The sequence below is a fragment of the Gracilinanus agilis genome, chromosome 4 (genome assembly GCF_016433145.1).
Source record: "Gracilinanus agilis isolate LMUSP501 chromosome 4, AgileGrace, whole genome shotgun sequence".
NCBI lineage: Eukaryota > Metazoa > Chordata > Mammalia > Didelphimorphia > Didelphidae > Gracilinanus > Gracilinanus agilis.
The window spans coordinates 198,054,219-198,070,004 of NC_058133.1; the positions used below are offsets into that span (position 1 = coordinate 198,054,219).

The following is a 15,786-nucleotide window of genomic DNA, read 5'->3' on the forward strand; positions in this document are numbered from 1 at the left end:
TAACCCTGTTTGCCTCAGTTTCCTCATCTGTAAAATGAGCTGGAGAAAGGAATGGCAAATCATTCTGCTTTCTTTGCCAAGAAAACCCCAAATGAGGTCATGAAGAGTTAGACACAACTGAAAAGCAACAAACAACAATAAAGGACAGCTGACATGGAAGAGATGGGGCGGGATGGTTTGAGGAGACAAGGTTTCGAACAGAGATTATGGGAAGTGGGAAAAAGTCAATGGGATGCCACCATACCAGAGACTATCATACTTTACTTGGCTTCTCAATCACTGACCCTTCCTCCCACCATTTTTCTATCTTCCTTTCTCCCGCCTCTTCTAATCAGCAGCTCCATCTTCCACTAGGCACATCCCTGAGCAGATACTGTCCCTCATCTCTCTCTGAGATAAAGATCACAAATTCACTATAAGAATAACAACTCACAGGGCAGCTAGATGGCTCAGTGGATTGAGAACCAAGTCTAGAGTCAGGAGTTCTTGGGTTCAAATCTGGCCTCAGACATTTCTTAGCTGTGTGACCCTGAGCAAGTCACTTAATTTCCATTACCTAGCCCTTGCCACTTTTCTACAATGCTAGGTGTTGATTCTAAGACTTAAGGTAAGAGTGTTAAAAAAAAAAAAAAAGAACTCACTTTTCTATAGTGCTATAAGATTGATCATGCTTTCTTCACTTTATGAAGTCAGTATTTCCATGAATGAGAATTACCATCATGTTCATTTTACAATAAAGATCCTTCATTATCTCCACTCCCTCACCTACTTTCTAGCTCTTTCATAGTACAACATGCATAGAATGCAGTCCTTCTTTGCCTCTATCAGCTAGGTAGGTAGTACAGTGGACAGAGCACTAAGACTGGAATCAGGAGGACCAGGGTTCAAATCTGGATTCAGACACATTCTAGCCAAGTGACCCTGGGCAAGTCATTTAGCCCTCATTGCCTATCCTTTGCAGTTCTTTTGTCCTAGAATTGATATTTAGGGGGGCAGCTGGGTAACTCAGTGGATTGAGAACCAGGCCTAGAGATGGGAAGTCCTGGGTTCAAATCTGGCCTCAGACACTTCCTAGCTGTGTGACCCTGGGCAAGTCACTTAAACCCCCATTGCCTAGCCCTTACCACTCTTCTGCCTTGAAGCCAATACACAGTATTGACTCCAAGACGGAAGATAAGGGTTTTAATAAAAATAAAAAAAGAATTGATATTAAGACAGAAGGTAAGGATTAAAATCTTTTCTTTTAATTAAAAAAAAGATTCAGTTCAGGTACCATCTTCTTCATGAAGCCTTTCCTGATTCCCCAACTCCTAGTATCCCCCCTCTTCCCACCTGCTTTGTGTTTACTGAGTCTATATTTTTGCAGAATAGTTTTTATATGTGTTTATTATTTCTCTCAATAGGACTTAAACTCTTAGTGAGTAGAGATTATTTCATTCTTCAGAGTAGAACCGAGCTCAGGTGCCTGGCACAGGGTTTGGCACATTTCAGGCCAGTCTTGTTTCACAGTCAAGTCCAACAGTTCTCGTCCTCAACAAGTTCCCAATATCATGGGAGAAATTATTGCCGTTAGGTCATTTTTCGGTTGTGTCTGACTCTGGGGTTTTCTCGGTAAAGACACTGGAGTGGTTTGTCATTTTCCTCTCTTGCTCTATTGTGAAAACCAAGAGGAGAAATTGCTCAGAAGGAAACGATGAACTGTGTTACCTGCTACAGAGCAGTCTAGAAGATGGGGATTAAGAAAAGCTTACCAGATATGGCCATCAAGAGATCATTGATAATTTTGGAAAGAGCAATTTTATTTGATGAAATGAGGTCAGAATGAGAATGAGAAAACTGAGGCAGATGGAGTTAAGGGACTTGCCCAGGGTCACACAGCTAGTAAGTATCTGAGGCTGGATTTGAATTCATGAAGATGAGTCTCCCTGACTTCAGGCCCAACACTCTATCCACTGTGCCTCCTATCAACATTTTTTCATTGGCTCTCCACCCTTTGCAATCTTGCTGGCACCCTCAGTGCTCAAATGAAACTGTTTTTCCCAAGATGCCATCTCCTTGATACTTGATCCAATGGCTTATTCTCACTCTTGAAGCTCTGGCCCAGGTGTCCCCATGGGGGGTGCTGCCTTCACAGCCATAGAGAAGCTGGGTGGCAATGGGGCTCTCTTGCACACCCACAGTGAGAGGCTGTTGCCCAAGACATTGTCCAATGTATGCCTTTTGCCAGTTTCAGAATGCCCCCCAGGAGGCGTTGACCCAAGCAGTCCTTGAGGTGCCCTGGCAGCTTGTGACTTACTCCAAGGTGCAGAGTCTGGCCTCTCAGGAGCCCCCAGTCCTTCATGCCAAGGCCCCAGCACTAACCCTCAATCTACCATACCGCCAAGCCTCCTTCTGCATATATCTGTGCCTCTCTATTCTCCTCTCAGTGTGGAAGAAGAACAGGACTTCTGTCCCAGGTGTAGACTTTTGCACTTGCTGTTTTGGGTTGCCTCAGGGGCTCCGTTCATGCCATAGGCCGGGCCAGTCTCAAGCAAGATACACATTTTGTATCTTTTTTTATATTTGTACACTTTATGCTTCTTCTGCATGCCTCTCTTCAGCATGTACACATATCCACTGTGCTCAATAAAGATCAATCAAGACTTGGGGGGGGGGGGGAACCAACATGTTTCCTTGTCCTAAATGTCCCCTTTGTCCTTGGTTTTGTGGCATTGCTTCCTCCGGGTTCTCCTTCCTAACTGAACACTTTTTTCTCCAACTCCCTTTGCTGTCTCATCACCCATCCATCAGCCGTGACGGTGGCTGCAGCGGTACTGTGGAGCCCAAGACACCGAGGTCATCCACTACATCCTGGGCCATCACCAGTCATCCTGACTTTCATCTTGCCATTGGACTTGGATGACTTGGGAATAGAAAGTGAGGCCCGCCATTTTGTGCCACTCTGACTCACTTCCATCCAATTTATGCACAAATCAAAAGATATCACCAGTGGCGTCATTTTAGTCCTCTTTGAACACAAAGGACAGCACCAAACCCATTTCCCACCCCCTTTTCACAGCTGTACCTCAGGGTCCTCTTCCAAGTACAAGCTCTTGTTGAGCTCATTGCCAGCTCTGCCTAGATAAGCTGGAGGCATCTCAAAACAGAACTCATGCTCTTTCCCCCCAGACTTGACCCCTCTTCCGGTTCTTCTATTTCTGTCAAAGACATCGTCATCTTTCCTGTGACTCTGTTCTCTCTCACTCAATCCGTATCCAATGAGTCACCAAAGCCCGATGGTTCTATTTCCAAAACATCTCTCGGATGCATCCCCTCATCTACACTTATTCAGCCACAATCAAGGTTCAGGGCTTCGCTACTTGAGCCTGAAGTTGCCACAGTTCCCATTTGGTCTCCCTAAGCTCAAGGCTCTCCCCTTTCCCATTCATCCTTCCACAAACTGATAGAGCACAGATCTATCTCCGCACCCTGCCCAAGAAGCTTCATTCCCAACTCTCTCTAGGATAAAATACAAACTCCTTTGTCTAGTGGTGGCATAGTACAGCGCTGAGCAAAGGTGATTCTGATATGAGCAGAGAGAAGGGAATGAATGCTAAAGATAATGCAGAGATTAAATCAACAAACAATTGTATGGATATGGCATGTGTGTTGTGTGAGAAGGAAAAGTCAAGAAAAGAAATAGGGAAAGCAGAAGGTGGGATGGATTTAGGGAAGGAAAGGCTGATCTGTTGAGTTTAAAATGCATGTAGCAGGGCAGCTGGGTAGCTCAGTGGATTGAGAGTCAGGCCTAGAGACGGGAGGTCCTGGGTTCAAATCTGGCCTCAGACACTTCCCAGCTGTGTGACCCTGGGCAAGTCACTTGACCCCCATTGCCCACCCTTACCACTCTTCCACCTAGGAGCCAATACATAGAAGTTAAGGGTTTAAAAATAAATAAATAAAATAAAATAAAATAAAATGCATGTAGGGCATTGGCAATTAGGTGGCTCAGTGGATAGAGAGCAGACAGGAAAACTCATCTTCCTGAGTTCACATCTGGTCTTAGCCACTTCCTAGCTATGTGACCCTGGACAAGTCACTTTCCCTTGTCAGCCTCAGTTTCCTCATCTGTTTTCCAGCCATGTATAAGTAAGAGACTTGACCCATATGATGAAGAAAAGTCTTCTCACTGATTGTGGAGTCAGAGGAACTTATGGATCAAGGGTTGCTAAACCAGAACCAAGTGGGCACATAAAAGAGGCAGCCTACTAGTAGCAAAGCAATGATCCAGGACAATTCTGAAGGACTTATGAGAAAGAACACTGTCCATATCGAGAGAAAGAACTGTGGGAGAAGAAACACAGAAGAAAAACATATGACTTATCACTTGTTTATATAGGTACATGATTTGGGGTTTAGGCTTTAAAAATCACTCAATAGCAAAAATGAATAATATGGAAATGGGTATCAGGTGATAACATTTGTACAACCCAGTGGAATTGCTTGTCAGCTGGGGGAGAGGGGGGAAGGAAAGAAAATGAATCATGTAAATATGGAAAAATATTTTTAAAAAATTTAAAAAGGGAGGGTGGGCAGCCTGCATTTACATAAATCTCTTTCTTTTGTGACTTAGAGACTTGGATGGGGAAGGGTGGTTGGTCTCCTGGTTTTCCACTCAGCCATGGAGGCTGTTGTGAGAACATGGCTGCCTCTGTAACAGTGTTTGTTTCTTTCATGATCTTAGATAAGTGTGTATTCAGAAATAGAAATGTCCAGGAAACATTGGGAGTTTGAGAAATTGGAGCAGAAATTCCATCAGAGTGAAATAGCAATTGGAAAGGTGGCTGCCAGAGCAGTGGTGGGCAACATCAGAGGAAGTAGCTACAGATAGATGTGGAAAGAGAGTTATCTAAGGATGCTAAGCCTCCTCAGACAGCATGGATCCTTGTGGCAGAGAGAAGTGCCAACAATGAACTAAACAAAAAAATTCATTAACCCCCCCCCCAACAATGTTGGTAGTAGAATGTGCCTCAGGTGTGCAGGGTTCGGGGCGGAGGATAGTTTTGTACCATGATTTTTTTTCACTTCCCCAAATGATTTTATTTTGAGATAATAATTCTGAGTATATGATGAGGAATAATGCGGAGGTAATATACAGCACACATTTACATTGCCATTGTTAGCCCATCTTTATCATGTCTTCCATTATGTGCTGAGAAAAAACACAATGGGAATTGCATCCTTTTTTTTTTAATATACCTGTTAAATAAATACCTTTTTTGAAAGCTAAGTCTGACTGACTAATTATTAATGGAGAGCATACCCATGGGGGCTTTCGAGTGACTTTATTAGAAGACAGCCTCTTATGATTACCCCCTAGAACTCTGAGGGAGAGTAGTTTACCTCCCTCTGAGGACCACAACCTGTTAGTGAAATTGAGACCCCCATTAGGGGTGCCGCCATATATTTATATGAAGATGTATATAAAATTTTTTGCCAATTGAATGTATAAAGAGAAATGCTATTTGACAGCATTTCAATTTTGTATTTATATTTCCAGCATCAGGGATATAATAGTCCCTAGCATATAGTAGAAGCTCAATAAATCATTTTTACAAATCCTTTCCTTCTGTCTTAGAATCCATATTGTGTATTGGTTCCAAGGCAGAAGAGCAGTAAGGGCTGGGAAATGGGGGTTAAGTGACTTAGCCAGGATCACATAGGCAAGAAATGTCTGAGGTCAGATTTGAACCCAGAAACTCACATCTCTAGACCTGGCAGTGAATCCACTAAGCTGCCCCCTGAAATTTAATAAATTCTCAATGAAATTGAAGCTCCTAGAGGCAAAGTAGGTCACCCAATACAAGCTGGACTTCAAGCGCAGGTCCCCTTGCTTTAGATCTGACCCTCTTTCCCATCCGTCACTCTCAGATCTACATCTCCCACCCCAGTCTTTTCCCTGAGCTCCAAACTCCCCTTTCCAATTGCTTGGTAGACTTTGTCACCGAAATGTCCTTCAGGTACCCCAAACTCGGAATTTTCCAAATTGAACTCATCATTTTATTCCAAAACTTGCTCTTCCCCCAGACTTGCCAGTCTGCTGCTGTTACCACATTGTCCCAGTCACTCATGCTTGAAACCTGAGTCATTTTTCACTCCTACCTCTCCTTCAACCCCAACCTCTAGTCACCACGTCCTGTCAATTCTTCCTTCACAGTGGTTTTAAAAATCTATCCCTTCCATTCTCTTTTCATACCTGGATTTGCTGCAATAGTTTCCCGACTGGTCTCACTCCCTCTGACTCTGTTTATTCAAAAAGGAAGAAAAGAAAGAAAATGGGTTTTCGTTCATTCAAAATAACAAAATTTAAATGTAAAATTCATGCATGTATTGCCTATATCAATTTGCTTGCCTTCTCAATGAGCGGGGAGAAGAGGGAGAAAATTTGGAACTCAAAAAATTTTAAATGAATGTTTTAATTATTTTTATGTGTAATTGGAAAAAATAATATTTTTAAAAAAGAAAAATATGCAAAAGATCCTCTAACTCTCTCAAATCCCTTCCATCACTCCCCATAACCTACCCGATAAAGTTCAAATTGTTAATTCTGGCATTTGAGACTTTCCACAATCTGGCCCTAGATTACTTTTTCAGCCTTATGCCCCCTAATTCCCTGACAGGAAGCCTCTGCCCCATCTCACTGATATCTTCCCTGTCTCCTAAGAAGGCTGTGCTCTTTCCCATCTGGTCCTTGCTTTATCTCTAGCTTTGCTCATATTATTTCCCTTACCCTGAATGTTCCCCTCTATACATTCTATTCCTGCACCACACTGTCTTTCCATGATCTCAATTTCCATGGGTTCCACTACCACCTCCATTTTGATACCTGCCCAATCCACATATCCAGTCAGCCCTCATTTCTCTCCTGGTTTCCAAGTCCACATTTCCATCTACCTGCTCAAGAGCTCCCCTAGAATGTCCCATTGTTACTGGGGCTCAATTTTGTCTGATGCTTGGTCAAAGACCCCCCCATTTAGGATTTTCTTGGCAAAGAAAAAAAAAGGATGGTTTTGCCATTTTCTCCTCTGGCTCGTTGTACAAATGAGAAAACTGAGGCCAACGGGGTTAAGTTATTTGCCCAGATTCACACAGCTAGGAAGTGTCTGAGGCCAGATTTGAACTCAGGAAGATAAGCTTTCCTGCCTGCAGGATCAGTACTCTATTCACTGCACTGTGCCTCCTAGATCCCAACATGCCAATGTTCCATATGTGTTTTTCCCCCTTAAATCCTTACCTTCCACTGTCTTAGAATCAATACCGTGTATTGGCTCCAAGGCAGAAGAGTGGTAAGGACTAGGCAATGGGGGTCTAGTGACTTGCCCAGGGTCACACAGCTAGGAAGTGTCTGAGGCCACATTTGAACCTAGGACCTCCTTTCTTCGGATCTGGCTCTCTATCCACTGAGCTACCCAGCTGCCATATATCTGAAAGAGAACTTAGCCTTTCCTTCCTTAAAGCCATCCCACCGTCTGCTTTCCCTATTGCTGTCCTCCGCTCTTCACTCTCATCCATGTGCCATTGCTTGTGGATTTCACCTCTGCAGTATCTCTCGAATCTATTCCCTTCTCTCTACTCACATCACCATCACCCTAGTCCAGACTCTCATCGTCTCTTGCCTGGATTATTCAGACAGCCTCCTAATTCGTTTCTCTGCTTCCCATCCCTCCTCTTTCCAATGCATCCATCCTCCATATAGTTTCCAAATTAACATTCCTAAGACTTAGGCTTGGCTGTACCCCTCCCCTGCTGGTGAAACTTCAGCGGTTCCCCCTTAAAATGCAAACTCTTCTATTTGACATTTAAAGTCCTTGGCAATTTGGCTCCAGCCCATCTTTCTGGGCTGATTAAACATTACTCTCCCTCATGCATACTGTGCTGGGGCCAAATTGATCCCCTTGCAGTTCCCTGTGCACAATATTTGGACTCCTCAGCTTGTGTCTTTGCTGTCGCCCATTCCCTATCTACTTCTACCTCTCAGAACTCTTAGCTCCCTCAGAGACAGCTAAGCCATAGGGTGAACAGAGCCCAAGACCTAGAGTCAGGAAGATGCAAATTCAAATTAAACCTCAGACACTAGTTGTGTGACCCTGGACAAGTCACTTACATCTCTGCCTCAGTCTCCTCCATTGTGGTAACTACATTCACGTCCCAGAGATGTAAGGATCAAATGAGATATCGTTTATAAAGTCCTTTACCTTGTGCCTGGCACATAGTAGGGGCTTAATAAATGCTTGTTCCCTTCCTCTCTCCAAGGCTCCCCTCAAGGACCACTTCCTTTAAAATCCCTTTCCTGATTCCCTCACTTTTTAGCATCCTCCTCCCCAACATTGGGTTGGTTATTTTAAAATTCCTGATCTGTGGACATATTGTATTCCAGCTAGTGTAAACTCCTTGAGTACAGAACTTGTCTCCCTTTGGGCTATGAATACCCAATGTATAACACTATGCATGGCACTTAATAAAAAGAAATTTTTTAAATAAATGTTTGTTGTTTACTTTATTAGGGCAGTTAGATAGCACAGCAGATAGAGTGCCAGGCCTGGAGTCAGGAATACCTGAGTTCAAATCCAGCCATAGACACTTACTGGCAGTGTAATCCTGAGCAAGTCACTTAACCCCGATTACCTTAGTTTCCTCACCTGTAAAATGAGCAAAACAAAGAAATATCAAACCACTCTAGTATTTTTGCCAAGAAAACCCCAAAGAGTATCACCAAGGGTCAGACCCAACTGAAAATGATTAAACAACAAATTGATTTGATTAATTCACCAGGGTTCAACTTCAAAGTCATCTTTGACCCTTCCCTTTTCCTCACCTAATATTTGTTCTTTGTCCAATCCCAATGATGCCACCTCCCCAACATCCTTTCCTTCTCTCTACTCCATGAGTCCTGTCCCTTCCTCCAATTTAGCCCTTATCATCTCTGGAGGCAGCACCATGGGGACAATGAAGAGAGTGATGGGTTTCGAGTCAGAGGACCTGGATTCAAATCCCGACCGCATCACTCATTGCCTGTGGGACCTTGGACAAGTCATTTAAATTATCTAGGCCTTAGTTTCAGCCGTGAAATGGGGGTGTGGGTCTAGATGGCCTTTACAATCTTCAACTCTATAATCTTCCCCAACAGACTTGGGGATCCTCATTAACTTTCCTGTGCTCCAGTTTACTTAAATGGGGGAGGAGGGAGGAAAGGAGGTTAGAGTAGATGGTAATTGACCCAGGATTCCTCTTCAAATTTTCCTAGAGGTCTTGTCTGGGTCTTTCCTTTGTCCCTCTGACTTTCTGCCTTTTATTGTACTTACTTGTGAACATATTATAATCTCTTTCCCCTCTTCTCTATCTGGAATGTAAACTCCTTGAGAACAGAACCTGGCATTATTTTTCCTCACTGGGTCCTCAGCACATGCTTTGCACTTTCATAGGCATTCAACAAATGTTTGTTGGCTTGAATTGACTTGACTTGTCTGTGCCACTGGAGAAATCAACTCACCTCTGAGTCTCAGTTTCTTCATTTGCAAAATGAGATTAATAATATTTATACCATTTGCCTCGCAGGACTTTGGGACAGAGGGGTTCTAAATGAGATGATGGATCTAATCATTTTAAAACCTCTAAGCCCTGTATGACTTGGAGCTATTACCGTTATTCTTTTTAAAGTAATATTATCATTTTCTCCAATTACAGGTAAAAACATGCATTTTTTCAACTGTAATCCATGCTCTTTTACAAAAGTGAATAAATAGTATGGAAATGGGTTTGAATGATAATTGAATGATAATGATAATATATATGTATAACCCAGTAGAATGGCTTGTCGACTCTGGGAGAGAGAAGGGAGACAACATGGCAAAAATTTTAAATTTTTCAAAAATTAAAGTGAAAAAATTGTACTCCAAATTAATCCAAAATCTCTCCCACCCTCCCTGGGAATAAGCAATTTAATGTGGATTTTGCATGTGCAATCATATAGAACTATTACAGTTATTCTTTATCTGGTCCTTAATAGACTTTTCTAGTCTTAGGAATTTACTAGGGTATGTCTCCACTTCCCAAGGAGACCTAAAGATCCAGAGGCAGTCACCCAAGGGGTCAGAACAAAGTCTTTAAATCTCCAACAGTGAGGAACATGCTAGTGGATGGACGGACAGACAGACGAACGGAAGGACAGATGAATGGGTGGACGGAGACTAGAAGCTCTCAGGAGGGAGCCAGGACTCTTGCCCAGTCCATATCGCAAAGCACACAGTTTACCACTCTGGTCACAGGAGGATGCTGAGCCCAGAGGACCGTATCCCGAATTGTCCACCAGGTGGCGATCTGGCCTCACTTTACCACCTCCCCCGCCTCCGGCTCGTGGTGATGTAACATTTCACCAGCCCTGACATTGACTCTCCACCGCCCCCTGGGGGAACCGGGTGCCAAATACAAACAGACCAAGTAAGTTCCCTGTTGGATTGGGTGGCGCCAACCTGGGGTTGCCAGAGGAGAATCTTGGGACTGAGTGCCAGGAATCTGGCTTTTGGATCTGGGCGATCCACAACAGCCTCTACTTCTCCCGGTCCCTGGGACCTGCTGCTAGGATTCTGCTCTCACTCTCTCTCTCTCCCCCTCTCTTTTTTAACCCTTACCTTCTGTCTGAGAATTGATATTGGTATTGCGCAAGTCCCTTAACCCCATTTGGCTTAGTTTCCTCATCTGTAAAATGAGCTGAACAAAGAAATATCAAACCACTCAAGTATTTTTGCTAAGAAATGGGGGTTAAGGGGCAGCTGGGCAGCTCAGTGGATTGAGAGCCAGGCCTAGAGACGGGAGGTCCTGGGTTCAAATCTGGCCTCAGACACTTCCCAGCTGTGTGACCCTGGGCAAGTCACTTAACCCCCATTGCCTACCTTTACCATTCTTCTGGCCTTGGAGCCAATACACAGTATTGACTCCAAGATGGAAGGTAAGGGTTTTAAAAAAAGAAAAGAAAAAGAAAAGAAAAGAAATGGGGGTTAAGAGACTTGCCCAGGGTCACACAGCTGGGAAATGTCTGAGGTCAAATTTGAACCCAGGAATTCCTGACTCCAGGACTGGCTCTCTATCCACTGAGCCATCCATCTGCCTCCCATTCTGCTCTTTTCATTGGGTTATATTGGCCCATCTATTTACATTTATTGTACCACATGGTAAGGCCAGAAAGCCAGGGGAGCCTAGAAATTAAGCATGAACAGATATGCAGGGCTCTTAAACCCTATTTTTTCTTCTCTGTACTTCCACGAACACACACACACACACATATAACCCAAAACATTTCCTTTCTTTTCTTTCTCACTTGAAATCCCTTGAATGGAACTGGGAGAGGCTAGTTGCTGTCCAGATGTTTGGGAATGTGAATAATAACTTGGGCCTGGAAGCACAAAGTCAGATTAATTATATCATTGCAGTTTTTTTCTTGTTCCTTAAAAAAATAACAAAAAAAAAAAACCTGCCCAGTGAGGAAGGAAGACTTCAATTATGGGTCTAGTGGGAACTAACTGCATCTCTGTTGTCTGAGGAAAAGGCACCATGTCCAGGGGAAGGAACACTGGGACTAGATTCTAAGCATCCTGGTTTGAATCCTGCCTCTGTCACATCTTACCTGAATGACCTTGGACAAGTCACTTAATCTCCTTGGGTCTCAGTTTTCTCATCTATTAAAAAAAAAAAAAGAGCATCTAGGTGACTCGATGGATAGATAGAGCATCAGGGTTGGAATGGGGAGGACTTGAGTTCAAATGTAGCCCCAGACACTTCCTAGCCGTGTGACCCTGAGCAAGTTACTTAACCCTATTTCTTTAGGACTTGCCATTCTGTCTTAAGAGTTGTTTCTAAGATAGAAAGTAAGAATTTAAAAATTTAAGTTAAATAACATTTAAAAATGAGAGAGTAGGAATAGATCATTGGTTCTTAACCTGGAGTCTGGATAGATTTCTTAGATGGAGAAGATAATGATGTCTTTATTTTAATATAATTGATTTCTTTTGTAATTCTAGCGTACTTTGTTATATACATTTAAAAGCATACATCTGAGAGAGGATCTCTCTAGAAGACTGTGAAGAGCCCATGACCAAAGAGAACCCCTGACCTAGATCCATGACTTAGATCAGAAGAATGGCTTGAGTCTGGATGGGCAGAAACATTTCCTGATAGGAATGTATTAGGGAAATACTAGAGCAGATGTTCTCACACCCCTTCCTGGGAGCCCTTCAAACCAAGGGAGAGTCTGTAAGGTCCCATGTGGAGGGATAGAAGGTGATTTCTTTTTTTCTTCTTTTTTTATTTCATTATTTATTTTTGAATGAAAAATATTTCAGTCTGGATATATTTACAGGCACTTTACATCAATCAATCAGTGACAAGCCTTCATTAAGTGTCTACGATGCAACAGATATTTGTTTGATCAGGAAAGAACGATCTTGCCGTGACCCACAAGAGTGGCACTTTCGTGTTCATGAACTCTGAAATTCCTAGAAGGTGATTTCTTGAGATTTCTTCAAACCCAAAGTGGTTGGAGTTTCAGGATCCACCGGAGAAGGACACAGCGAGGCTCTCCAATGTCCTTGCCAAGAAAACCCCTGTGGGCAGTTGTGGTCCATAGGGGCAGGAAGAGTTGGACACAAATGAACAGAACAGAAATTTTAGAATAGGAGAAAATAGACTAGAATGCTAGAGTTAAAGGAGACCTAAGAAATCAGCAGGTCCAGCCTCCTCATTTCTCTGGTGAGGAAACTGAGGACTAGGGAAGGGAAGTACAATGATGTATTATGGTATCAACCAAGGGCTTTTTGATGTTCTAAAAGGAGTTGCAGTCACAGCACAGCACTGCTTCTCATCTCACAGAATCCATCTTATCCCAAACTCTCAAATTGTCATTTGCTTTTCAGAATTATATAGTAGTAGGGGCCAGCTGGGTGGCTCAGCAGATGGAGATCCAGGCCATGAGACAGGAGGTCCTGGGATCAAATCTGGCCTCAGACATTTCCTAGCTGTGTGACCCTGGGTGAGTCACTTTACCCCCACTGCCTAGCCCTTACTATTCTTCTGCCTTGGAACCAATACTTAGTATTGATTCTAAGACAAAAGTTAAGGAAAAGGGAAGGATAGGGAAGGGAAGGAAAGGAAAGGAGAGGAGAGGAAAGAAAAGAAGAGGAAAGGAAAGGAAAGGAAATTTGAGGCACTAGTAGCCCCTTGAACCCCTTAGGGAAATGGCAGATTTGTGTTTCCAGTTCCTTGACCCTAAATGCATAAGCTGGGTGACCTTGAGTTATTGTTTTCAATTCCCTACTTCTCATACTTCTTAAATATTTTCCAGGATGTAAAGACAGAGGAGGAGAGAAATTGAAACCATCATATGATCACCAATTTACAGCCAGAAGGGGTCAATCCTCTTACCCCCAACTTTAAAAATAAGGAAACTAAGCCCCAGAAGGGAAGTGACTTACTCAAGGTCACTCGAGAAGCAGCAGAAATAGGGTTCAAAGTTATATCCTTTGAGCCCAGATCCCAGCACTTTTTACACTAAAATGGCTTCTTTGATTTGTGAATGTGTCTAGTTATTTAAATTCTTTGACATCCCCCCTAAAAAACACCTAATCTGTAAAATGGGCATAGCACTTCATTACCCAACTCTAATGGTGTGCATGAGGAAAGTATTATCTAAATCTTAGTCTTCTATAGAAATGTTTTGTAAATGTAGTTATTGTGAGTAACTTCACCAAGTTTGTCCCCAGATATGCCATCACTTTGCCTTGGGTTCTTCCATGATCTGAGCACCCATCGTGTCTGTCTGTTTTAGGACCCAATTGTGGGGTAGAAGTGATCCTAGCAGATAAAGAACAGAATATTTGATCCCTTGAAGGGTTTGCAGAGGAATTGGGAGGAGAGGCAAAAAGAAGAATGAATACCTAAGATAGAACTAAGGATTCTAACCAATGAGTCAAGCAATCCACAAACATTTATTAAGCACCTACTATGTGCCAGGCATGGTTCTAGGTCAATGATGGTGAACTTTTCAGAGTTCTGTGCCCCTCCCCCCAAGTTCTGGGCATGATATGCTACCCCCCCTTACCCCACACAGGGAGAGGGAGAAAGTGTTCCCATTGGGCTGCTGGACAGTCAGATGGGTGAAATGAAAAAATATTGTTGGCACAGTGGAGAGGAGGAGGGGAGCAGCTCTGCTCAAGCCCTCTGCCTTTCTAGTAACAAAATATGGAGGGGAAGGGGAGGGAGGGTAGCAGAGTGCCCACTGAGAGTGCTCTGTGTGCCATCTTTGGCACTCGTGCCATAAGTTCGCCATCCATCACTGTTCTAGGTAATATGGATTCAAAGACAAAAAAAAAAAAATAGTCTCTGCTCTCTCCTGGAGATATAAATATAATGTAGATATAAAAATAAATATAATATATAATAATATAACAAATGTGATATACCATATAGTATATTATATAATAATATAACAGTAAATATAAATATAATTAATAAATATAATATAATAATATAACCACTATAATATATAGACCTAAAAATATAATATAGTAAATAGAATTATAATGAATAAATATTATATATGATAACATAATATATAGTAAATATATGAATAAAACTAAAACTAATCATATATCTAAAAATAAATAGATAAATATGCACATACATGAATACATATGCTTAAGTCTATAAACACAAGGACACACATATATGTATACACACAGTAGAAATAAAGTGATTTTGTGGGGGGTGTCTCTCTTAGCTAAGTAAGTCAGGGAAGGACACATGTAGGTGATGCTGCTTTAGCAGTTTTGAAGGGAAGCAGAGGGGGAAGCTAGAATGCATTCTGGGTAAGGGGACCCATTACAGAAGATGGGACGTTGAGAATGCAAAATGGAAAACAGGCCATTTTCACTGGAAGGATGAGTCGGTAAAGAGGAATAAAGTATCAGGAGAGAGAAGTTGGGCTAGATTCTGAAGCAAATGCCCAGCCAAACTCTATACATAGCGCCGAGGGGATTGAGAGCAAAAGAGACATGCCAGTGTAGTTAGTTAGGTCAGGCTTCATGGAAGGGGAAAGAAAAGGGTTATCACTGGAGGACTCAGGGAAAAATACTTCCCTCCTCTCATCCAAGAGAAGTGGTGGTGGACTATAGTGGCAAATGAGGCAAGCGCTGTTAGACACGTCCAACATATTGGTCTTTACTTAGCTAGGGTCATGGGTAGAATGCTGAACATGGGGCTGGAAAACCTGAATTAAAATTCTGTCTCAAAACACATTTACTAGCTGTGTGACCCTGATCTTTCAACATCAGTTTTCCCTTCTGTAAAATGGGGGTAATAATAATAATAGCACTTACTTAAGAAGGCTGTTATGAGGATCAAAGAGATAACATAAATAAAAAATGCTTTGCAAACCTTAAAAACACTGTGTAAATGCCAGCTACAACTATTGTTCTTATTATAATGGAGAATTCTATGGGACACAGGGTAGTATTTGAGGTGTGTATAGGCAGCTAGGTGATATAGTGGAAAGAGTGCCAGGCCTGGAGATGGGACGGTTCAAATGTGACCTCAGACACTTCCTAGCTATGTGACCCTGGGCAAGTCACTGAACCCCATTGCCTAGCCCTGACCAATCTTCTGCCTTAAAATGAATCAATACACAATATTGATTCTAGGACAGAAGGTAAGGATTTTTTAAGAAAGGAAGGAAGGAAGGAAGGAAGGAAGGAAGGAAGG

At 42.5% G+C, this 15,786-nt stretch overlaps 1 protein-coding gene across 1 annotated transcript in view; it reads left to right on the top strand.

Annotated features, from left to right (window-relative positions):
• Positions 1-2,112: 2,112 nt before the first annotated feature.
• Positions 2,113-15,786, top strand: part of NXPH3 (neurexophilin 3) — a 19,532-nt gene continuing 5,858 nt past the window's right edge. The window contains exon 1 of the mRNA XM_044675117.1: positions 2,113-2,211. Coding sequence (XP_044531052.1) covers positions 2,113-2,211 — 99 coding nt within the window. The remainder of the gene's footprint in view (positions 2,212-15,786) is intronic.